A 26,719-nucleotide genomic window follows, 5' to 3' on the forward strand; every position below is an offset into this window, starting at 1 on the left:
TGTGTCCTCCCAGGAGTCCTATGGTATTCAGTTCACAGGTTAGCAGGAGGATGTGAAGGTCAGAAGGCTCCACTGCAGGTCAACAGTCATTAAAACACACACACACACACACACACACACACACACACACACACACACACACACACACACACACACACACACACACACACACACAGAGTTATGTATCCACTTTGGTATATTAGAGACATTTCACATCATGAATACTGTCAATATTTGGTTTTGTGTGTTCAGAATGAAAATGAAAATCTTCGGTTTATTCTCTCATTATAAACACAGTTTTTGTAACGTTCAGGGGTCTGAGGTCATTATACAAACTTTTATCCTGTTTGAAAACAGAATTAGATCCAACATGAGATATGATATGTGATTATATCCCATTTTGACTCTCACAATATGTTGAGTCATCATGTTTTACTCATGCAACCCCTCAAACAGTGTCAAGCAGCACTTAGGTTCATATTAATATAATAAAACCTCCATTCCTCTGAAACATCTGTTTGCCAGATGACGTGTTAAACATGTCTGCCTGCTGAGAGGAAAACATAACTGGAAGTTTTCAACAACAGTCTTTGCAGTAAAAACATGAGACTGTTTGCTGATTTAACACCTTCAGCAATTAATTTTTAAATCAATATAAGGATCGTTGTGGGTGTTTGAAATAAGCCGAACTGGATTTAAAAGGTGTTTTTATGATATCAGATGTGTCAAAATTGTGCACACAAACTCAAAAACTCTTTCTTTGTGGATGCTGTGACTTTAACATACTGTAACATTTCTCACACACCTCTACAGCTGACCTAAAAAAAAAAAACCCGTTACGCAACAGTGCAGCTCTGCATCTAATCATTTACTGCCCTGTTGACCAAGTTGTTTGCTTGGGTAACACACCTCTGCGGCATTTCCACATACAGGTGATTTTCAGAACGGTGGCTGTTTCAGACTTGTTTGAGTATTTGATGATGATGGACGATATTCGCTGTGAGCTCGTAAAACACTTTTCACACCACCGTACGAGGCGTTTCATGTCTGCAGAGGCTCATAAATTCTTTCTGCTCCTAATCTTGCTCTACATATGACCCTGGACTGTCTGGGTATCTGGGGTAACTTCCTGTGATGTGCAAAGTTACTGCAGTGACACGACATACTGTATGTACAACAACACATGACAATGTCCTGGATCGCCGGGGCAACATCTGATAAAACAAACACTCACTGGATATCATCTTCTAATGCAGCTATTAGACAAACACACACATACCACCGCAACTAAATGATTAGAAAGTCTTTGAAAATCAAATAAACCATTTCATTATGTAACAGAGACAACACAAACACGCACACACACACACACACACTGTGTTTTCCCAAGTGGCGGTGAACAGGAGGAATGTACATCTGTATTTGTTCTTGTCAGGACTGGACTGAAGGCTTGTTTGTATGCTGGATGCACATTGACCCAGATGAACAGAAACTGTCTGGAAGAGAGCTGACATGACAGATGACCTGGTTACTGTTGCCGCAGCCCCAAAGAAATTTATCTTTTACAATTGCTAACACGCATTTCTAAATACTGAGTTCACTTTTTCAAAAGTCTTCACATAATCAGAACAACAGCTTTAACTGTGGGTTACTTTTCATTGCTGTGAGACAAAATGTGTTCATCGATCACATCTTTCAAATTTCACAAACTGTCATCTCCCTCAAACTCAACCATCACCAAAACTCCATGTATTTACAGTCTGTTTTACACATTTCTACCTGTAAACTGTTTTAAAAGTGTTAAATTCATGTTCAAAACCAAACATTAGACTGTTAGTCAGACAAAACAAGCAAATTGAAGATATCACTGTGACCTTTCAGGACCTGTGAAACCCATTTTTCACCACTTTTTAAGTTAAAATGAAAAAAAAAATAATTGTTGCAGCCCTACTAAACATAACTCAAATTACTGTAAAGTATTCTGATACATCTACATTAAAAAAGAGAAAAATACACAGCATAATGATTATGCTTGTATGACCATCGTCCACATGATCAGATGTTTCTCTTGGTTGCAATGAACACTGAGTACCTGCACATATCTGCAGGGATGGATCAGGTGTCCAGGTGCATTGCAAGAGTGTGATGTTGATGGGAACTTGTGGTCAAATGCAGAAGATGTGGTTGACTAGTACTGCTGTTTGTATTGACAACATTCCTCCTTCGTTGCTGAGGTTTCTTCTGTTTTTTCCCCATTAAAGTTTTTTTAGGGGGAGTTTTTCTTTATTCAAATCGAGGGTCTAAGGATAGAGGATGTTGAATTACTGTACAGATAGTAAAGCCCCCTGATGTGAACTTGTGATTTGTAATATTGAGCTATATAATTAAAAACTGATTGAAATAGTGCAGCATCGACAGTAATGCGGGTGTTGTGCCGGACCATTGTGGTGAAGAAGCTGCTGAGAGTGAAGGCGAAGCTTTCAATTTATCAGTCGGTCTACATTCCAACCCTCACCTATGGTCACGAGCTTTGGGTAGTGACCGAAAGAATGAGAACAGGCGGCCGAGATGAGTCTCCTCTGTAGGGTGTCTGTGCTCAGAGATAGGGTGAGGAGTCTGGAGTAGAGAAAGGAGCCAGTTGAGGTGGTTTTGGCACCTGGTTAGGATGCCTCCTGGACGCCTCCCTTTGGGCACGTCCAACTGGTAGAAGGCCACAGGTCAGACACAGAACACGCTGGAAGGGATACATATATGTTCTGGCCTGGGAACGTTGCGGGATCCTCCAGGAGGAGCCGGAGGACGTCGCCAGGGTGAAGGATGTCTGGGTTACCTCACTCAGTCTGATGCCACTGCAACACGGTCCCGGATAAGCAGTGGAAAATGGATGGATGGATGTATAAACAATTACTTGACTTGACACAGTTGTATTTCTATATGTGTAGATATCCTGTTCATGTTTTCTATTGCGTCACTGGAAAACTCTTTAATTTAGGAGAATGAGGCTTATTGCAGGATTTTTGATTAATTTCATCAACAAATACTGTAAGGTAGCGAAATCCATGCAGTAAAGAGGTGACAGTCTTTTTGTTGTAATGGAGTCTTGTAAATAAATCAGTTTTTTAAGACAGAGACAGTAGAGATACATATTGAAATGATGCCAGTTGTTTTTTTCAGGCCATTTTTTTATGAGTGAAACAGTTTACTTGTTTGGGGTCAAATGTCGTCACTGTTAGGACTTAAGTAGATCATGAGATGTGTAAACAGTGTTTTGGTTGTATTTGTGCATTTAGATGTGAAATTAACAGTTGTGTTAAATATAGAGTTGAAGAATAAGTTTTAAAATGCAGAAATTTGTGAAATACCAAAGGAGTTACAGCTTTCACCTAAACTGACTGAATCAGTCCATCACAGAATCCTTTCATGGAAAAAGCAGGTTGTTTGAATAGTTTGTCCACTCTGTGTGTACACACGGCTTTCCCATCATCTTCTCGGACTCCAGCTTTGTTCCCGGACATGACTATCGCAACCACTTGGGTATAATCTCTATTAACCATCATTAGCATTCCTCCCATATTTCCCATGCTCCATTAGCTTGACAATTAGTATTCTGCTCATATTTCTCCAATTGCTCTGACAGGAGGATTCCTCACAGACAGCTCCTGTCACCAACCGGCTGCCGAACAGCTGTGAGCAACAGGAGATGTTGTCCACTGATGAGCTCTGTCTTTTTCTCCAAGGACACACAGACAAGCTGATAATGTCTTACTGTTGGACCGATCTACAGCTGGACAAAGAGCGTCTGTCTTCACTTTTCTTTTATCTAACCCTTTCTAAGCTTTATACACGTCTATGTCCTCTCTCTCTGGACATAACGTCTCCTCCCAGCCTTATTCTCCTTTTCCTTTACTTGTGAACCTTTTTTGTTTTCTCCTCCTGTCATTTTTTCTCTGCCTGATATTTCCCTTTTATTCCACCAACATACAGTATCTTTATCTTTGCCAGCCTCTACATCTCTTTTCAAAATCATTTTCTTACTCTAGACTAAACTTCTGTCCTTTTTTTTTGGTCTGTCTCTTTTCTTATCCTCTCTCTGTCCTCTCTCTGCCTCTCTGCATTTTCTCATGTTTTCTCTCTTCCTTCGCCGCGCTGCCTGTCCATCACAGTGATGTTGAGGTGATGATTTACAGGAAGAGGATTGTGGTGAAGCAGAGCAGAGTTGGACAGTAGGCTCCTTTATCCCACTGTAATACACAAAGAGAAGCCAGAGAGACAGGGGCCCCCCGACCACACTGCGAAGGATATGAGAGCTGAAATTGCAAAGAGAAGGTAGAGGGCCCCTGTATAATACTGTTGCTGTACACACACACACACACACACACACACACACACACACACACAGATATCCTCACGTGTGTTTCCCTTTTGAGGATTCAAAACTTTATTCTGATCCTGTTTCTATGACGCCAGACCCTAAACTGAAACAGAAGTGAAACCTTTTCTTGTACATTAAACACAAGATTATCTCTGATCTTATTCTTTATCTAAACCTAATCTGAACCTTAACCTCTATTCTGTAACCTGACATTAGCCTCAAAGGTGATTTATTTGTGAATAAATTTAAAAAAACACAAAGAAGCAAACAAAAAAACTAAAAAATACATAATCGCAGTGTTATTCAGCTAATGCTAAAGATTTGCAGTCCTGCCATGGAAACCACGACTGATTGGTACTGATGTGACATTAAAAATACAATCCAGGAAGTCTGGTTTGAGTAGCAGATCTGTGAATTGTTGTTGTTTTTTTTTTAAGATATTGTATGTTTTCAGGCAGTTTTGCCTTTATTGCACATAGTGAAGGCAGGAAACAAGGAGAGAAAGAGCATCACAACATGCAACAAAGGTGCACTGGAACCATCTGGCCCACTGCTCAGTCTTAAACCAATAATACACAAGTCCTCCAAATGAAAAGCCAAAATACGTCATTGGTCCCTGTACTCCATAACAACACACAGAAGTGTTTTCTGATCTATCAGCAGAACAACAGTTTCATGATGTGACAACGCGATGGTTAAAGTCTGGTTAGGTTTAGACATAAAAAACACTTGGTTAGATTTACGGAAAGATCGCGGTTAGAAGACATTCGCCATCATGGTTGCAACAATAACCACATGGCTAAGTCATCGTCATCATGGTTTGAAAGAAACAAGGTTGATTTGTGGTTGGAAACAGGAAACATTGTTGCTTTTGTAAAGTTGTTCTGGGGAACAACAACTGATCCTGTCATTTTTCTTGGGAGGACAGTCTCATTTTACAACTCTGGAAACAATAGCAATCATTTTATCCTCTATTGTCATGATCATGATATTTGTTTGATGACTGTTGTTCCACTTCTTAGAGGTAAAGAAAGGCTACATTCAACGTGAAGCAAAGCAGCAGAAATGACCTTATACAGAAGGTCATTGAACTCTTTTCTTTATGTAACAGAGCGGAGGAGGTTGAGGGTTTGAATGAAGAATGAAGGTGTGTTCCTATAGATGAGAGTGTAAGAATGGACCCTTTCATATGGCTTCTCATTCATCAGGAGGAAAGGAGGGATGGAGGGATGGAGGGATGGAGGGATGGAGGGAAACGTGGCGGGCGTCGGTGTTTTGGGCACGTGAATCTCTCAGTTTGAAGTTTCTCCCACATGATAGAGATTAGGAGCCCGGAGACCGCATGGTCTTGTGTTTCTGCCCGTCTCCTTCCTCCACCCTCACACATGTTTGTCTAACTAATGATGAGGAAGAGGAGAAAGAGGAAGGGAGAAAAGAGCGCAGGAAGAGAGACACATGCCGTTCTGTTCCCTTCAGAATATCAGACACGTGAGGTATGAAGGGAAGGTGAAGGCCTCCCCTGCACTGCCTCACGCCTGCCTGCAGTCTGGGCGGACGGCTGGCTGCTCGGAGCTACTGTATATGTTACGCAACACTTACTGCTTCAAGTCTGGGCCGAGAGCCAACATGGACTCCTAAATTTTGTTTTATTGTTGTTATTATTTTGCTTGTTTGAGTCCTAAATTACAAGGAACTTTGCAGATACTCTTATAATAATTAAACGTTGCACCAAGTGTAATTTTTATTGCCCCCACATCACATATTATATCACCAGGTGCTGAGATTATTGGCTGGACTTTACTGTCTCACACTCAGTCACGTCATGCATCTACAGCACATCAGGAAGGAATCAGATATTCAAAAAGAGAGCGAACACAACCAGGAATAATTAAAGGATAGAAGAGCTTTAGTCGACGGTCAGGAAATTAATTGGAAACTATGTTTGAGTAATTATCATAGACTGTATAAAAATATGGACGTAGTTACCGTGACATCACTCGTTGGTTTCTGAAGAGTGGTTTTGAAGCTCAAAGTGAGCCGCTCTAACCGTCGCCATCTTGGCAGTGCGTGACGCTGCCTAACTCCCAGCCAATCAAATATGGGCAAAGAAGTGGGCCGAGTGGCTGAAACAAGCCACCTAGCGGCTGGCAGACCTGTCACTCAAAGCAGCCATGTCCTTCATTATGCAGAACTTTACAGCTTAATAAAATTTAAATGGGTGAGTTAAAAAAATTCACCCCCCGTACAGTTGTCATGAAAGTGGAAATTAGATACAGAGACCAAAACTGCTTTTTGTACCAGGCTGTAAACATGTTTCTTTCTGCTGTAAAGTTGGGCATTTTAACATGGGGGTCTATGGGGATTGACTCGCTTTTAGAGCCTCAAGTGGTCGTTCAAGGAACTGCAGTTTTTGGCACTTCCACATTGGCTTCATTTTACAGCCCCGGAGGTTGCCACTTGGTAATTATTTATAGTGTCAAACATTCTCTGGTGAGTGAGTTTCTATTTTATATGACATTATATAAACAAGAACTACAGCAAATAAAAAGTATTTCAATGCACATACAGTATAGACATGTGAGTACTGTATTAAAATGCACTTGAAAAAATGTGAACGTGTCCTTTAAAGTTCATCAGAAGGTGCTTTGATTGTGTTTTAATCTCGTCCGTCTTTAACTGGAATTATGTTTCTCCGGGCTGCACGTCAGCAGTTGCTCGGTGACGTTTTTGTGGCTGTTTCTTTTATACTTAAATGTAGTAAGTTTGTTTTTGTCTCCGTTTCAGACCCACCTCCTCACAGGAATCAACCAATCAACTTGCTGGACTCGCAGCTTCAGTATCTTGATGTGATAGTCGGTAGAACCGTGTGCAAAACTCCAAGATGGTTAAAGTTTCACATCAAGCACACATATTGTTTTTATTGAATTTCTGGTGTATGTTGTTCTTTTAAATTCTTTGTTTTATTTCTCTATGTTCACTATCTTTTCACCTATATATGATGGTAATGTATTTTGCGAAGCACCTTGTAACTCTGGTTTTAAAAGGCACAACAAAGTTTTATTATTATTATTATTATTATTACTACTGCTGTATAGAAATACAGTAGTTTTTCAGGGTTCAGCATTTTTCTTCATTTTGTGGCACACACACACACACACACACACACACACACACACACACACACACACACACACACACACACACACACACACACACACACACACACACTCACACACACTACAGTAGAGTGGTTGAGTTCATGTCAGGTCATCAGATTAATGTCTGCCTGCTGTTCTTCAGGGCAGGTGGACTGAGCTCACAGTTTGCTCTGATTAAAAATGGCAGAGAAAACTTGATGCAGACACTGTCATGTCGGCAAGTAATCTGTAACCTCTAATGATGCAGCTTCACAAAACCAAACCGAGATCTAATCTACAGAACACGTCCCGAGAAGCAATAAAAAAAACAATAAATCAGATGACTTTTTTTTTTCTCCTTTGAATCTCAGCAACACATAACAGATGATCTGATCGAACGAAGACAGAACTTCCTCAGAAAATGTCTGGGCTGATTAGACGCAGCGATGTTAAGAATGAGAAGTATGTAGGAGATGAAAAGAGAATAAAAATTTGGGTTTACTTTACAGCCATGCAGCCATGTGGGAGGTCCCGTCATGCTTGTGTGATTATCTCCTGCTTCACTTGGTTGGAACAAAAGAGCCTTTTGGTCGTACTTTTAACCACAGACCTAATTACTTGTAAGTTAACTTACACAGATCAAACGTACAGTAGAGACAAGGCTGGTCGGGTTATATCGGCCTCGTTGGTTTGTTGCCAGACACTTTAAGTAACTAGATTAACATAATAAGGACGAGAGCTTTAAGGGACAAAGGGACAAAATGTGAGGCAGACTCAGACGTACTGGACGTGATCCAAAGGATTTCTTGCTATCACTGTGTTCTGCAGCCAACTTTTTATCAAATATGTGATGTGTCCAGCAGGAGATGATAAAACAAAACACGATGCAAAGAAGCCTCTTAATCCTGAAAAATATTTTTTCAAAACAGTTTCTCGGGAATACAAAGCAAAAAGCCGCAGCAGTGATGAACTGCTGTTGGCAAAGTTTGTAGAGGAGCAGCTCTGATCAAAGCAGCTCCGACTGATACCTCAGGCAGATGTGTGATGTTTGGCTATATTCATTAAATGGACTAAGTATTAACTTTCTGAACTGATGGTGAACTATTGAAATATATTTAGTGTTAATTACAGATCTTTCAGTTAACCTGCTTAATGTCTAAACTGTTGTTGTGACTGCTCACACTGGCAACAAACATGGATTTTATTGTCACCTAAGAACAAATTTAGCATTGAACTCCTGTAACTGTTTTAACAGCTCGTCCTCATAAGAAAAACGACAGTATAGCTCTAAAATTCAGGCCAGAAAAAACAACCTATAATTACATTCATGCCATCTAGCGGCCGACTAATTATTCCTTGTCAAAACCTGACACCTACATTACCCACAAGGCAACTGGACTGTGTTCACCTGCACTGCTAGCAGCAGCTAATGTAGCCTGGAGCTGCTAGCTGCTAGAGGTTTAACCTCACTTCTAGATTCAGATTTTTTTCATTTTTAAACTTCAGCCACAACCAACGCCGACAATTTACAAGATGTTGTATAATATTTATGAATTTCCCGACACTAAACTCAGCTGAACTCATTCAAAAATGTATTGAGACTTTCACATCACTCACCAGAACCTCTGATGGTAAAGTAATTGAAAACATCCACTGGGAGAAGCTAAACCCACGTGAATTATTACAGTTACAGATGAGTAACAAAGTGCCATTCACACACACACACACACACACACACACACACACACACACAGACAGAGCGATGGATCACATCACACTCAGGTTATGTTCGTCTGACAGAATATTGAGTTGAAAGCTGTTTCTCAAAGGATCCAATAGGAAGCAGAAAGTGTTTCACTGCTGCTTTCTCTCACAACACGCTGCCCTCGGCTCGCGTGTCCATTCTCCAGAAAAATATCCTCCTGCTCGCTGCGTTCGCTCCGTCTATCACGCTACAGTTCTCTATAGCTCCCTGTGTTTTTCTTTGAGGTATGCACAGTTCATTCTCCACTCTCGGCTGTTTTATTCCCTCTCACCGTGACATTGAACACATTGTATACACATCACGTCTTTCTGGTAGCCACAAATATCAGATCGAGTGTAACTGCTGCATTTAAACATGATTTGTTATTAATGATAAGTGGTATAATAATATGTATAACTTCATGGATGTCTGTAGGAAAAGTCTCTTTTTGCTTGCCTGACTTCATGAAGGTCAAAGGTTGCTGGAGCGCAGCTGGTGGTGGCGGGGAGTCAGTGTCTGGATCAACGGCGCTTCAGAAAGGCAAATATTTTGCACAACAGGAGTCTTAAATCCAACTCTGCTGAGTCAAAGTGACAAACCACAAGTGCACCCTAAACTTGATAGATGTGGAGGCTCCGGTAGCTGAAATTATGCAAAGAATTCACATTCTGACACTCAGGTAAGACGTCCTCAAGGGTTAATTTATCTTAAATGAAGTCTCAGCTCTCACTGATTTTCACTTTCCAACTACAATTTTTAAAAAATGTTGCAGTGCAAACAAGCCTATAGTTACATTATCCAAAAATCACACATGAAATCACAAGAAAATATGATTCTTGGGGGGAAAAAGCACCTAACAGCAGGAACTGCGCTACAGTGTTGTTCACTTCAAACTCACAATGTTGCCTTTTCTCAATCTCAGTAATTTGGAGGAATTGTCGACTGGATTTAATATGTATATTTGTGGCTTTGTGGTGGGAAAATAATTTTCCATAATTTTCCATAATTTACTGTGCATGACGTCTAATTATCTTGTTGACAGTTATATCTGACAGAATGGAATATTCTGGTCCAATGAACATTAACAAAGATTAAAAGGGCAAAGAGGGAATGTTATGATCCAGAGAAAAGTCTGTGACTCCAATGTTGGGTCAGAATTTGCATACAGGTCACTGAGAGGACGAGCATTGATCCAAAATGAAAATCAGTTCCTTGCTGTGACTTCAACCTGATAATCAGACTTTTCTCCAAACATTCACCTGGAAGCTGCAGGTGAGTTAACTCTGCATGAAGAGGTGAAAATTGGCTCTGGTGAACTCCTGATGGATGGTCTCTAACAGGACGTCTTCCTCCTGGTCTCCCTCCATCCCTCCTTCTCTCTTGCCTCCTCCTCCGGCTGCTCCTCCTCCTCCTCCTCGCACAGGCGGAGGTCGCTGGAACTCAGGGGTGTAGGTGAAAGTGAAGGGCGTGCGATAAATCAGGCCGTCCAATCGGAGGAGAGACAGAGGGACGGTGATGATGCGTCGCAGACGGCGCCAGCCGTCACTGAAAACAGCGACGTCGGGAACAACACAGAGCAGAGATTTGGGAGATCTGAGAAAAAAAAAACAAGCAGATGAAAGTAAGAAGGAGTCTGTAATAAAATGCTGCATGTAAAGATGCAACTGGTAGCACGTAACTCAAAAATGAGCCAGAAAAGCCTTAGTGGACTATAAGAAAGTAAAAATAGCAGATCAGATCAAAGAATATTTTAAATCAACTAAGTAAAGCAGCTAAAATCAGTATTTTTATATTAACAATGGCTCATCTACAGACCTACAGAGATTTATCACATGACTCTACAGCTTCTTTCTGTTTTAGCATCTTTCAGCTCATTGTTTTGGTTTTACTGCCCACAACGTTACAGTTTTTCTTCACTCTCATCACTTCCATCAAATCCAGACGCAGCAGGCAGTAGATTTCACAGTGGAACATTTAGCAGGTTAAGAGCCAGTGAAGACCAAAACTATTGGAACATTATATCATTCATAAAGGTTGAGAACAGTATTTTGTATGTGTGTATCTGTATCTTAGTTTTTTAAACTTGCATGTTTAAGTTTGTTACTGTAATCTTAGTTTACAGGCACAAAATCCTGTTTTCAAGCCAACCTTTATGAATTATATGAGAGTCCATAAAACAAAGCTAAATGCACTGTGAATATTGGACATCTGGACACATCTGCTGGATGTGACAACTTCATAAGGCCTTAAGATCTAATTTTGTGTTTACAGCTTTTTGTGCTGCCCACAAATGACTCAATTAATATTAGTTAATGCAGGTTTAAAAATGATAAACCACACAAACCTTACTAAGCAAAAATGGTAGATTTAAAATGTTTCATGATGATAAGACTATTTTTTTTTGTGGCTTTTCCATCTTTGCAGCTGACTCTTCTGAAGTTGAGGAGCAACAAAAGCAACAACAGTGAAACTATTGAAAAATAAACCATGAAAGTTGATGATTATGTGACAGACTAAACATAAATCTGAGGTTGATATGAAATACTAGCGAGCAGCAGACATTTTGAAAGCCCTTTTATGGAGCTTTTTGTGAAGGTATTTCATTTAAACCCATACTGCACTTCTGGCTTGCATGGCAGGGAGAGATCATGTTTCTAATTGGCTGCAGCCTCTCGTACAAACAGCACATTGTGGATGACTGTGTTATACAAACATGGCTTTCCTCTACGCCGCCGAGCTGCTGGTGATGGGAGGAATATTTGCAGAAGCTGGTGGCGAGCTGCTCTCAGCCAGAGACCCTGACTTACGATGCCTCAGCACTTTAGGTGTGGGATCTGAGGTGGATTCTGACGTCAGAGGGGTTGTTTTGATTCGGGATGCGTCACATGAGATTCTGTGAGGGGACGCCTGAATGTCAGGTTTCTGCAGTGCCCTTCTGTAATTTACAGACTCCCCCCCATGAGAGTTAGAGAGAGGATTGTTCCCTGTGAGCCAAGCTGAGTTACTCCTACCAATGTCTGAATATAACATAAGCTCCTTTATACCTCTCAGGTTCAGTCTTGGCTTGGTCCCTAAAAGCAGATGAATACAGGTAAAGAGGAATAAAATGGATGTCATGACTATAAAGAATACTTTTACACAGACTTGTATGAAAAACCATCTTCTTTCAACAGGTAATGTCCAGGATTTTGACTAATAAGGAGAAACAAATCCAGAACAAAAAGAAAAAGAAATGAAAAAGGAATAAAGACACTTGTGTAGATTTAAAGTGCACCGCTAACATCCGTTAGCAGGCTAGGCTAATTAGCTGCTCAGCATGTAAACATACCTCTAAAAGGTCATTTCTGACCCGTAAGATGCTGGTTTGGTTCTTACTCTTCGGTACCAGTGCTAACAACACACTGTCTGCTCATTGACATTGTGGTTAAACCACAAGTGTGTTCAGTTTGTCTCTCGTTCTCTACGGTGTAACACCAGCACTCAGCCTGTCAGCTGCTGTCAATCAAACACAGACGCCGACACGCGCCTCCAGTCAGCTTAGATGAAGCATTACTGATGTTTCCCCAAAGACCTTTTTCTTCCTTTTCATAAAGAAAAACTATGAACAACACATTAAAAAAGCATGTTTTTTGGGCTGCTTCTGGATTTTTGTGTCTTTGTGTGCTTCTGTTGTTCAGCAGTGCCCTGAACTCCCGCAGCGGACAACATCAACATATCCTATTGTAACTTTTACTTATTGTTATATATTATATACTACTTGTTGTAAATATTCTTATTTTATTGACAAACTATTTCAGTGACTTCCTGGAGTCTCTGCTTTTTGCCGGGCAACTGGGCAACAAGAAATAATGCAGCACATCAACAACCCGCCATAAACAACAATTTGTCATTTTTACAATTTATGTAATGTACAAATTAAACAAACGAAATTCAACGTGTTTATTGGTGAGCTTTTATTATTTTGTGACCTTTGGACAGATCCAGGCTAGCTGTTTACTCTTGTTTCCAGTCTTCATGCTAACTCAGTTAGCTGGCTGCTAGCAGTAGCTTCATCTTAAACGTACAGACATGAGAGTCTGCAAGAAAGTGGATTTCCCAAAATGTCAAACTTTTCTGCTGTGTTTTTAAAGATTTATGCTAAATATGGTAAATATCAAACTTGTTCCAGTAGATAAGACATCCCAACTGCAAATCAGACATCTTTTTCTGAAACATCCCATAATTTTCAACAAGACACCTCTCATCAGACATGACTGTGAGTCGGTTGTGTTTTATAGAAATTCCTCAACAAACAGCAAAATAACTGTTTTCAAAATCTGGGTCAGATGAAACATAATTTGGGTTAAACCTCTCTGGTTACGAAATATTTTGTGCAGAAGTGCCACTTTATATTTTTAAAAGGAAATTCCATAAAAAATGTCTATCTTGGGGCCAACTTTTATGAGCAGTCAGCTTCACAGACCTGAGCAGTCTCACTTAAACATGACTAACACTTCAATTTAGCCCTTGTGCTGCTCAGCTCCACACCTGGTGCCTCTACGGTGAAGCAGCATGACAGCGAACAACATAAAACAGTCATAAATAAAAAATAGTGCATCCCAAAGTGATTGTTAAAGCAAACATGCACCTAAAAACAGAAGTTTCTCATCTGATTGACTTACATAACCAGAAAACTCCACTGTGTCAAACTTGATGTTTGATTTTTGAATGTAAAGAAACTGTAATCAAGTTCAGACTCTGTAAAGTTGGTCTACTGTCGGACACCAACTTCGAAGATACTTTGAACTCAAACTGATCAAAATCATGTATGTAATTCTCCGCTAGTTTGCACAACTAGCCCATACATTTCTCTTCATCAAAAGAATAAGTAAAGTGTATTTTTTAGGCTCAAACTGCTTTCCTCCTGTTAGATATGTAGCTAGATATGTACTGCTCATTCATTCTCCCTCATGGCCCTGAACTCTCCACCAGCTATTAAAGGCAACCAGCCAACAGACCTGAAGGCCAATAAAAGCAAAATGACAACCGCTGCTATGAGTGTCGACAGGCTCTATTGTACTGTAAGTTTATCAGTAGATCTGTGTTTATGTTTCTTCCCACCTTTCTGGTTTCTGGATAATTTTTATAGAAGTTGTGTTTACTTATAAATAATTGCTACGAAGAAAAAGATGAGTGCAGTGTATCAGTTCCCAAATCCTTCAAATCAGGGTTTGTTTATATGTGTTGTTGGCTGTAAGTCATCTAAAACCCCTGCTTTGTGCTTTAATATGTTAAGTAAATTAATATCTCTTCTAAAGTCTCCTCTCTTCACCTCTTCACCTCTTTCTTAACCTCCTCTCTGCTCCTCATCCTTTCTTTTCCTCTTCTCTTGTCTCTGTGACTTAATACATTTTACGTGTCTACACCGTTACTGTCTGTTCACCTTGATACATCTCCTCCTCTCCTCTCACACACCGTCTTTCTGTCTCCTCTCAACTCACTTGAACATGGTCTCGGCCTCGCTGTTGCCAAACCAGACTTTGAGATGAGGGTTGAAGTTTTCTCCGTGGATCTCCAACATGGCAACGTGTCCTCCACCGTTCACCTGCAGAAACACACGTGCACAAGTTTTCTTTTAGACCAACGTTTCAACACTACTGTGTCGTCATCAGAGTCAAAGGCTGTTTGCAGTATTAAAGGCTGCAAACTGATCAGTGTGTTCCAGTATTTTCTGTCTCTGACCTGAGAAGCATCTGATTCAGCTGCTCATTCCTGGAAGATGCAGGCAAACCCCTTCCAACAAGTTTCCTTTTATTTTTATTGTTGCCTGTTTTCTACAGCAACACTGTCCAATTTAGAGAAATGTTTCAAGTCTCGCTGAGTTGATTTTTGTACTGTACTAATGATAACCAATGGCTGGTTTAAAGGTGGAAAATCAAAGTAGAAACGTATGGTCGGCAATGTTGTTAAAGGCCTAATCCTTAATTATGGCTTCTCATTTTGAAATATTATATTCACATCATTTTGTCATTCTTAATTTGTGTTTCTCGGTGATATCATCTGGTTTGCCTCTGAAAATGGTGATGTAATGTACAGATGATTGTAGTTAAATGGCTTTAAAAAAAGAAAGTGAATCACTTCACAGTCACTTCAGATCTCACAGCAGTTCATTTAACATCTTTAACTGTGATCTTTGTCTTTTGTTTTTGAATTGGACTTAATTTACAACAAACAGAATAACAAACTAGACTGAGAAACACCCCGTGTGTCAGTGGTCTGTGTGTGTGTGTGTGTGTATGTGTGTATTTATATGTATGTCTTAGTACCTGTCCTCCAGTCAAACTCACCTCTAACCCGGTGATAACAGGAAAAGGACTGACTGGTGTCTGGATGCAGGCCAGACTCTGATTAAAGGTGAATTCCACTGCTTCCACTCCGATGATGGTCCAACAGGATCCATCGTTCAGCACCACTCTGCTGGGGTCTCTGACACTAGACGTGGCCTGGAGGGAGGGAAACGATGGAGGAGAGGTTGGAAGGAATTATAAAGAGTGAAGGGTGATTAGAGTTTACAGGGAGGAATGGATGGAGGCATTAGTAGAAGGAGAAAATGAGAGACAGAGAAGGAGGGAACAGGAATAGAAAGTAAAGGACAAACAGAAAGAAGAGCGAGGGAGTCTCACCTGGTGCTGTATGATGGTGTCATTGGATAAACACATGTAGGCGTGAGGATTGTCTCTGAACTGGAAGGCGCACTTGTGGAGCTGAGAAACTGGCTCGTCCACATCTAAGATGGCGTGCTGCTTGTTGACCTTACGGATCACCTGGTGATATCAAAAAGAAAAGGGGAAAGCGAAATCAATAAGCTTCATCTGAAATCTCAGAAATGTTTTCAGAGCTCCAAACATAATCTCAATGTAATGTCAGAGGTGTGGATCGTAGTGATGAACCTACAGAGAATTATCAGTGACTCTGCAGCTCCTCTCGGCTTTACGGAGCTTTATAGTGAGTTTCAGCTTGTTGTTTATCTGTCCGGCTGCAACTTTACTGTTTTGCTTCACTCTCAGTGCTCTCATAGCGTCATTTTGGGCCGCAGCAGGCAGCTGTTTTCAGAGAAAAAGCTCTAAAAAGCCACTGTACACTACCCGCTCAGCACCAAACAGTAAACAGACACAGTTAGCTGTAGACTAGCTGGTGAACATAGTGGAGCATTTAGCAGCTAAAGAGCCAGATATTTCCCTCAGGAGTTGGTAGAGAGCAAAAACAGAAGCTAAAAGACAGTGAATATTGGACTTACATTCACCAGGTGGACAGAAACACGACTCCAGATGAATGATAATGTTTCTCCGTAACTACTGGATGTGGAAATAAGCAACTGTTTGCTAACAAGTTCAACATATAAGCTTGAAAGCTGATGATATGTAAGTGTTGTGTTCACTACTTGTTTATGCTGAAAACAAGTGGACAAAAAAATCAGTTAATGCAGGTTTATAAATGGATTTAATCTGCTGTTAGAGGGATGCTTTTGGCTACTGTATTATCTTTTTTTTTATCATATTATTACATTTTTTGAGGCATTTTCCACCTTTATTAGACACCAGGACACCAACAAACTCCTGTATTATCTTATTTTTCTGCTGTTTTATTTGTGCCTCACAATTCTGCAACTCTGGAGAGAAATAATTTGTCTCCGGACACGAGAACTCTCCACACTGACTTTGAATTAGAGGAGTTTATATGAAAATATTTTGCATAAGACCGCTAGCTTGATTAAGAAGTAGGTTTTTAATGCAAATAAAGTTATTGCCACAAAACTCATTACAGATCTCGAGGAAGGGTCTCCCTTCAGAGGAACATACAAAATACAGTAGATAAAAAGACATAATTAGGTATGAAGTTTATTGTATACTACAAAGAAAACATGACTGTAATTGAGTGTTATCTGGTGGATCTCTTTGTTAACAAAGCTAAACACATTATATCAAGAGGATAAGAGTTTGTTTGAGATCATTACTCAAATAATACAGTATTGACTGGCTAAGATAACAAAGGGTCTCCAAAAACAACAAAGCTAGTTTACCTTACACTTGTACAGTAGGAAGAGAGGGAGCTTTAAACGCTCTGTCTCAGATACAGGAAGCTGACAAAGCTAACAGTTTTTAAAAAGGTTTCGACAAACTGTACATCAACCAGGTGGTCTGTACATCGCTGGAGGTTGCACAATGAATTACTTCTGTCCTTGAGCCCCAAACCAAACTGTAACCACACTCGAACACACCCTTAACTGCACCACACACAGAATATTAAAACACTTAATTTTCTTATATTTAAGTCTTTTCACAGCTGCTGATCCAGGAACTTTTTCTGGTCTGTACATCCACCTTCACCTCTTCAGTCCCTGAACGCCGACCACAACCAAACAACAGAACCGGGCCGCTTGTCACGCAAACCAGTCAGCAGGAAAGATTTCTCTGTCTTCAAACAAACCACGCAGCAAAAAGGCCTCAACTACATAAACATATAGAAGTGTAGCGTGTAGATATACCTTAACCGTCCACCAGCAGGCCAGCAGCTGAGGTTGTTATGACAGCAGTTTAGGAGGTACGAGAAAAGGGTCTGCTCAGCGAATTGTGAGCGATTCTGCTAAGAAGTTTGGAAGACGGGTGAAACAATAACAGCGTTTTTGGGATTAGCAGGTTATGTAATACCTGCACAGACACACATCTGTAAGGTGGGATCCGAGTCGTGATTATACCTTCAGTCTGTGGTTGAAAAACAGAATAATCAGTCAAGACAGCTGCTCTCCAGAGTGAGAGCAGCTTTTCTTCTACTTTTCTCTGGTTGAAGACAGTCACATAGGGCTTCACAACCAAACGTTAAGAGAGATTTTACACAGTTTCTCTTCAAAAAAGACTCAAACCAAATGCTGGTGAATCTTATATTTTACGTTGTAACAGCAGCCCTAAAGGTGTGTTGCTCAAGGACTCTTTATCAGGGAATATACTTATAGTCACTGGGGTTTTAAACACATTCTCAGTAAATTAACAGGCTTTTCTAAATTCCTCATTGTTATTGTTTTAATTTCCTGAACCGAGAGACCAGAGAAACTCAACTGATGTGAAGACAGTCCGCCAGCTCAGGGTCATTTTATCTCAACGTTCATCAAATCCTTCTTTTTTTTATCTGATTTTGTTTTATGAAGAAAAGTTCAGCCGCTAAATGCAAAGACAGAGTTGATTACAGATGCAATCAATTCATATTTTCTTTCTGCTCAGAGAGAACTTCTCATCGTTTTTTTGATGTTAAACTCTTTAGTCATTTAAGTTTATTTAAACACATTATGAAAGGCAGAAAAAACAGGACAAAGACATCGTTTGACTGTTTAAAGCTTGTAACTGCAGAGTACTGTGCAGTATTTAGATGCAATGGGAATAGAAGGTCACATGCTGAGGACATATAGTGCTATAAAGAAACAATAAATAACATTTAATATATATTTAAAACATTAAATACATAACAAGTCAGAACTCGCACACTAGCGTACCACCTCTTAGCCTGTGTGTTCCTTATTAATCATAGGTTGACTGACATATTGACACTGGAAATAATAGGACTAAAGTGCTGCCTGATTCAAGTTTTAGGTGTCACATATACTCCCAGACACTACTTACTTGTCTCACACACACACACAAACTAAAACTAGACATCACCCAGTGGTGTTTCCATCACTTCAGAGGACATTACATTGATTTACATTCATTTCCTGGAGACTTATTAACCATAACAACTACTTGCCTAACCCAAACCCTTACTCTAACCTTAACATAACCCTAAACTAACCTTAACTTTAAACCAAGTCTTCACTCTAAAACTAATGATTTAAGTTAAGGGGACTTATTTTTTGTCCCCATAAGGGAGGCAAGTCCCCACAGCATGAGGACTACCTGTATCACTCTGAGCTGACAGCTGAGCGGATCAGGTGACATCAGATGGTTCAGGTTACTAAGGGGCAACATGCTTTACATGGTTGAAGCAGGATTTTTTTTTGTCTGCTACAGCAATATATCTGCTCTGTAAATCACTTGTCTTGTGTTCTCAAAGGAGAACACAGGAAAAGAAGCACACATTCCCTGGGGCCTCTGCATAAAAATACACATCAAAGTGATTTAATGTTAAAGTTCTTGCTTCTCTGGGTGAGTTTAAACTGAAAATGTTGCTGACTCTACAAAAAGACTGATTCAAACTGTTATCACAGATACTTGTTTTCCTTTTTTTGTCCTCCTTCTTTTCTCTTTGGTGATATAAATTCATTATTGTGGTGGTTTTGGTCTACACTCCTCAGAGATCATCAGTCCAACAGTGTGACTGGTCCTCTTCTTGGTCTGTTTAACCACGGTGTAACCGATCACTGCACATGTAATCTCATCACTGGCATTTCATGCTTCAGAGCTCAGAGGAAATTCAAGCTTAAAGGTAGGCCTTGAAGTTTTCACTGTAAACAATCATTGTTTAGTTTAATATTGCCCTGCAGAACACATATCCATACGGCTTAACAAAAATGTCAAAATCATTTCCTTGTTGATAGAATATTGGTCTCTTTTTGGAAGTTTTAAAATCTGCAATTTTACTTTTAGGGTCACATTCTGCCCCTTAAGTGACTCTGTTATCATTTATATTACAGGTTACTTTTAACAGAGACACTTTGGAAAACTTCATATCAACAAAACTGCACAGAGATGCTCACCTGTGTGTCGTCTTATTAGAAACAATGAATTAGCTTTGTGCTCATTACCAAGTAATTAGCCAATGAATGATAGTTTTAAAAGCCACACCATCATCTCAAATCCACTAATCTGACAGGATAGATTTCTATTAAATATTCATTTGTGCCATACATACATTGCACTTTGGCAATGAGAGTAATATTTCTCCTGTCTTAATCATTGTAGCAGGGATAATAATATTTACAGCATATCTGGGTCCAAAACAGTCTCTGAAGCTACAGCACCAGTTTGTCATGAAGCCTGAAAAACATATTGTATGAGCCGAGTCTAACAGGAAGCAAAGGAAAATTTACTGAGCTCAGCGGTGTCACGCGAGGAAATGGGGAAAGATCATTAGACAAAAATGTAATACAGCATACCTTTACCTTTTATGGATTAGTAAGACTCACATGACAACATAGCATTGATCTAGTTAAAGCAGAAGTTTGACATATTATTTAGATAATCTATTTCATCCTAAATACTACAGTCTAATCCTCTAGTGAGATGACAGTTGATTGAAATATAAATCAGCTTAGTAGATGTCATTGTCATTTCCATATAAATCATTTGCCAATAATCAAGGCATCATTCATTTTCATCATAAAATAATACTGTGTGCTCAGCGACCATTCAAGTGATTAACATCAGGTGTGTCAGCACATACGTCACATTAACCCCTCTTCAGTGTGTGTGTGTGTGTGTGTGTGTGTGTGTTACCATGGGTGGCAGAGCTACTCCAGACTCAGTACACACTAGCTGGACCACACAGCCATAACAGATGAAGCCTTCGCTCAGCACAAAGTCGCCTTGATCAGCACGCTGGTCCTCCACTACACACACACACACACACACACACACACACACACACACACACACACACAAAATGAATATTCATACAAATGATTGTTGTTAGTCATTCGGACAGGAAGTGAAGGGGAGGTGAGGTGATTTTAACGTTAGATGCTCTGGTCAGTGATTTTAATCCAGTCCAGAGTGCATGTGGGACATTTTTCACCTCCTTCCCCATAATAATTAAAGCCGAAACAATCTACAGTTTTAAATCCCGTCCAGAACAAAGAGTAAAATTATCGAGGGGCAGAGTGAACAGTTCATACACCACCTCCCACTGTAGCGCTAATCCAGTCTGAATGGAGCTTTAGTAAAAATCTTTTCACAAAATAAAACTCTTTTCCTACTTTGGCTTTTCTTCCAGATGAATAAAGACAAATACAAAGTGTGTGTGTGGTGGGGGGGGGGACGGGGGGGGACAGTAGAGAGGAGAGAGTGCAGATGGATGAATGACCGAGGTTTAGGTTTTGGAGGTGGGAGGTCCATGCACGCCGGGCACTGTGTTAAATAAATAACTCATAGATCTTTAGACAGATTTTCCAGACGTGTGTGAGGGGAAACGCCGGTGATGAACTCTCACACAGTGACTGTATTTATGCAGGGTGGCCGAGGGCAGAGAGAGAAGATGTGTTGTGACTGGAAGGTAGAAGATTTGATGCCAGTGACAACCGCTGATCATCCCTGTATCAGAGAGATGTTGATGTTGATGTCTTGACTCCTCTGGTTTACAGATGTATGGATGTCAGATATATGAAGAAATGATCAACTATCATGTTTATAGTTGTAGCATGGACTGCCTCCAAGTGATCAAAGCAGAGAAAACATCCAAAAATGCCAACATGAATTCTTGTATTAATCCATCCATCCATCCTCTCAACCCTGTTTCATGGTTACGAGGAGCTGGAGTCTATCCCAGCATGCATTGCAGGAGAGATGGGGCACAATCTGGACAGTTTGCCAGTTTATCACAAGGTTTATAGTTTATGATTGTAATAATATGTCTTAGAAACAGAGAGAACGTGTTGGTGTCTGTGTTTGATTGACAGCCCATTTACAGTTTCAGAAATGTTATCTGCTGGTGTATTTGCCTGTAAATTGGAGAATCTTTGGTTCTTTTGGTTAATAAATACATCATAACTGGACATTTTAATGTTGTATAATAATTTATGATTGCTTTTCACAATCATAAATATGTTCAAAGTTCAAATATTTCAAATAAAGTAATATAATAAATAAATAAACACTTTTGATCCTCTGTTTTTGATGAAAGAACAGTAAAATCATGGATAGACTGACCACAGTATATGAAGCACATGTCTGTGTGTGACTAAGAAGCTGTGAACATACAGTTAACACACACACACACACACACACACACACACACACATTTACCCAAGGTGATGGTGAAGGCTGTCCACTGTCTGGCGCTGGCTATGAAGGCTCCTCTGTCCACTGAAAGGTAACGAGTGCTGACCGTCTGTGAGCGCAAACGGTTGAACAAAGCTACTCTGGAGCACGATGAGATACACACTGAAAACAGACGGAAACAGAGAGAACGTGTTGGTGTCTGTGTTTGATTGACAGCAGCTGGCAAGTTAGGAGACAAAGTAAACAAACTGCTATAGCTACAAGTCAGTGACACACAGTGTGTTGATAACAGGGATTTTGAAGAGCAGTGACCAAATCGGCATCTAACAGGTCCAAAGTGACATTTGCAGGTATGTTTACATGCTGTTCAATGTGCTGCAGCTGAGCAGCTAATTAGCTATCTAGCTGCTAACTGATGTTAGTGGTGCACTTTTCCCCAGTGAATGTTTGTTTGGTGGCTCATTAAACAAGCTAAACTGCAGAAAAAGACGTGTGTTCATGTTTGTTAGTTAGATAAGAAGGAAACTTTAGCAGGAAAGTTAATGTGGGTCGTCTGTGTTGTGTAGCAGGATGCAATCAGGCTCAGTGTGACCGTCTGCTCTGCTGATGATAGAATGACACGTTATCACTTTATGCAAGATTTGATTTGCTCCAGGACTCCAGGACAAGGACTTCAGCTATGCAAGTGGATGATTGAAAGTTAAAGGTGAAGGCAAAATCTAAAATTCTCCCTTTTGGTGTCTGATTTTTTCTCAAAGGAGAACACAGGACAAGTGATTTACAGAACAGATATGATGCTGTAGCAGAAAAAATGCAGTTTAATCCTGGTTCAACCATGTAAAGCATGTTGCCCCTCAGTAACCTGAGCGATCTGACGTCACCTGATCTGCTACCTCAGCTGTCAGCTCAGAGTGATGTCTCCTTTTAGGTTGTGTGTGTGTGTGTGTGTGTGTGTGTGTGTGTGTGTGTGTATGTGTGTGTGTGTGAAGGGTTTAGATGAATGAATCAGACTAACTCGACTCAACAGTTCAGGAAGTAACAACTAGCTGTCAGTCACTCAGCCAATAAAAATAAATAATTGATATTAAATGAGACTTTTTTATTTTTGAACTTCATGCTACACACAAATAATTTCAAAATTCAAAATATATTGGGTCAATATATCTGGATTTAAAAGAGTGGGAAGACATACAGTATAAATACATCACTCACGGTCGGCATTCTTCATGGACTGTCTCTTCTGGGATGGTTTGGAGATGACTTTGATCATCCGGCTCTGGAAGGAACCCACTTCCTGTCTGTTGCCCAAGGAGAGCTGCAGCAATAGGCGGAAATGCTTCCTCTTGTCCTGATCAGAGATGAACAGGGACTTGGCACAAGCGAACATCTGCTGCAGAGAAACGGAGAGAGACGCTGTGTGTGAAAGAGAGCGTCTGGAAAGTTTCAACTGAGCTGAAACTTTATTCAAACCATTGGGTAGAAAATGAAGCATGTTTATAATATTTAATCCATGTTCAAATGCGCTAAAGAGTCAGAAGATGGAGACTTTTCTCTGCTCTCCTGCTTTAAAGAAGAGATTTATCCAATTCTTTGTAATTGAAGATTTATCATTCTAATAAATAACAACTAATTAACTGAAAGAAAAAAAAACAGTTGAATCACGAACATAGCTTTTATTCTATTCTACTTCTCAGCATTTGAAACATGTCTTTGCTGACAGCTACACACACTGTACAGTAATGCAGATGTTTCTTGTGTTCTCCCTCAGCAAGTAAATAAGCAAGAGGCCAGTGAACACACACAGTTCGTTTACAGCAGTGTCGTTTTTTTGTCAAACATGACTATTTGTCGAGTCAACAGTCATCTATAATAAAGGAGGTGACCATCTCGTCTGGGTAAACACATAAAGCCGTCTGTCGCTCAGACACAACAAGCTTCAGGTCTGAGTTTAACAGCAGTTCAGGATCATCATCATCACTCACTCATCTACAGCTGGTGCCTCGACTTTGAGACCACCAGCCAACATAAAAAAGCTCAAAGTCAAATCATCAATATTGCTCTGGTTGCACAAATAAATCCAGAAAATATGATTTGAACATTTGGAAGACCATCTTCTCGATACAAAGAAAAACTGTTATTGTGTTTTGTCTTAACTAACGTTGAGATGTGGGTGTTGTTTGTCTTTGAAGATAAATTACGTGTTTGGAGCGACTGAAATGCTGAAACCCTCAAACACACTTACACCCACACAAAAAACAGCCAGCTTGGTGGAGCCGTGTTGTTTCAGTATCTGGCAACACGCTGAAATACAATCCAGGACGTCCAGTTTGAGGATCAGATTCATGAGTCTGATGGTTTATCAGACACTAAATGAAGTGTTTTGTCATCTCATGAGATTACAAGACACCCTCACCAAATATCTTCCAGTTGTGTTGCTCATAAATGAATGTAAAGGAATCAACAACAGCTGAACTCCCCTGCATTCACCGAATAAGATGCCAGTTTAAAAGTCTCTTTCCCAAACAACCATTTGAGTCACTGTGACTCAGCAGGTTTATAATATTATCTGCTGCCCTGGAAAGTTATCACGTTGGCAATTATTTTTTATCTTTCGTCGCCACAATCATGAGGTAAACAGCAGACGTACACTGTTCACGTTAACCTCGCCAGATGACGTCGTCTTGCATTCCAACAAAAGTTGATCCAGAATCAACTTCCTGCCAGACCACCCCGCATTTTTTTGCTGGAACCTTCTTCGTCGGCATCTCTGCAAAGCCAACAGACTCATTTAAATGAATGAGAGAGCTGTGTTTTATCACTCAGGGTTAAAGTTAATCTGAACATGGCCTAACTTTTCAGTTCATGGAATGGAAATGACTTCATTGTTCTTTCCGCCACTTTTTTCATGTGGGATCTTAACCTCATGGACAAATTTATGTTTGTAATGTGTAGAATATCGTTCCATTGATCTTGTTTCTCTTCTCGTTTTAATGGCCATACACCGTCTGCTGGACTGATGAAGACTGGAAGTGATTCATTTTAAAGGACAGTGAATGATGAACACATTAAAAAACTGTCTGCTCTCTCTTCTGGCTGTCAGTGTTTGCTGCTGCACGGAGAGGAATTTAGGGGATAATTTAGCCAGGAGACAAAGGCCAGTTTAAACTTCCAGAAAATTAGTGTCTCTGTCATTGAAGAAACCTGACTGCAGGGAGGGAACCATGTCGACAAAAACAGTCCAGTACAACACAGCAGACAGGTATGTACATGGCATCAGATCAGATAACTTACTCTGGAGTTTGGCTGTTCATCGAAGACAAGTTTGAATGTGTCTGCCTGAGACTGACTGGAGCTGTCCAGACACATGTAACCACACACTCGATAGACAGAGTCTCCGTAGCCAGCCGCTGCAGAGAGACGACGGACGGAGACAAGAGAGAGGGAAAAAGAAGAAAAAATAACAATGGAGGGACGAAGGGGAAAAAAGACAATTGAGGAACAGACGGAGGAAGAATTATGGGATGAAGAGGAGAGAAAGAGGACAGTAGATCAGATTCAAACTCAGATTCAAAGCCCCAAATTCAATATTTTCCTCTAAAATTGACTATATTATTGTTTCTTCACCTTTCAAATGGTCCTGCATGACCCTCCATCCATGACCGCTGATGTAAACGCAAGGAGGAGGGCAGAAGAACCTGCAGGCAGAGTAACAGTACAGAGTCAAACACATGTTGCGAAATATTTATATTTAATACAAGACTTTTCTAAATATCTCTAAAACAGCACTTAGGTCAATATTTGGCACCAACTCGCTTCACTAAAATCATTGTTGGAAAACCCCAAAAGGCCAACTGATGGTCTAAATACATCAGCCTATCCCTGATCTCCTGTAAGGACTAGAAGGATCAGATGTTTGTGTATTTTGAGTTTATTCAGCGAGCTGTCTGAAAAGAGAAGTATCAACAAACCTTTTCTCGTTGCCGTAGGACTTTTGAGCGACCTTGGCGTGCAGGATGATGACGCTCTGGTCAGCGTGGGCTTCTATTCCTGGTTCTCTTGTTCCCAGTAACTGAAACCCCGGGTCCAGTCTCCTGATCAGACAAGAATGTCGTCAGTCATAGAAAACCAGGGAATGTATTTAAGTGTGGCTGGCTCATGGAGGTAATAATAGAGGTAGATACAGTAAAGCAGCGTCAGTGACCGACTGTGGGACTGCAAAAAAACCCAAACTTTGCCAATTACATCTAAATATTAAAGCCACATGTGAAACTGTAAACTGGACACCTCCAGCTGCACACACGCATAATTATATTCATATTATAAACTTTTAAAACATCAAGATTTCTTATTTGTAGAACTTACCCAAAGCACAGAAAATATCATTTTTAATGTGTTATCTTGTATTGTGTCATGGATCACTCATTGTGTGAGTCAACCAGAAAAAAAAACAATAACTACACATCTATGGTTTGTCTCTGTTGACTGACTTCTACTAATTTCAGCC

The 26,719-nt window shown here is 40.2% G+C and overlaps 1 protein-coding gene across 4 annotated transcripts in view; it reads right to left on the reverse strand.

Moving 5' to 3' along the window:
• Nucleotides 1-8,735: 8,735 nt before the first annotated feature.
• rbpjl (recombination signal binding protein for immunoglobulin kappa J region-like) overlaps nucleotides 8,736-26,719 on the reverse strand; it is a 43,244-nt gene continuing 25,260 nt past the window's right edge. For 3 of the 4 annotated variants that reach the window (XM_044349376.1, XM_044349378.1, XM_044349377.1), the window contains 10 exons: nucleotides 26,184-26,306; nucleotides 25,840-25,910; nucleotides 25,507-25,622; nucleotides 23,428-23,605; nucleotides 22,240-22,377; nucleotides 20,716-20,828; nucleotides 15,916-16,056; nucleotides 15,580-15,735; nucleotides 14,734-14,837; nucleotides 8,736-10,846 (listed from right to left, as the gene is read on the reverse strand). In XM_044349376.1, coding sequence (XP_044205311.1) covers nucleotides 10,531-10,846; nucleotides 14,734-14,837; nucleotides 15,580-15,735; nucleotides 15,916-16,056; nucleotides 20,716-20,828; nucleotides 22,240-22,377; nucleotides 23,428-23,605; nucleotides 25,507-25,622; nucleotides 25,840-25,910; nucleotides 26,184-26,306 — 1,456 coding nt within the window. In that variant the 3' untranslated portion in view covers nucleotides 8,736-10,530. The remainder of the gene's footprint in view (nucleotides 10,847-14,733; nucleotides 14,838-15,579; nucleotides 15,736-15,915; nucleotides 16,057-20,715; nucleotides 20,829-22,239; nucleotides 22,378-23,427; nucleotides 23,606-25,506; nucleotides 25,623-25,839; nucleotides 25,911-26,183; nucleotides 26,307-26,719) is intronic. The other variant, XM_044349379.1, reaches the window with a different exon arrangement.

This window comes from Thunnus albacares, chromosome 4 (assembly GCF_914725855.1).
Source record: "Thunnus albacares chromosome 4, fThuAlb1.1, whole genome shotgun sequence".
NCBI lineage: Eukaryota > Metazoa > Chordata > Actinopteri > Scombriformes > Scombridae > Thunnus > Thunnus albacares.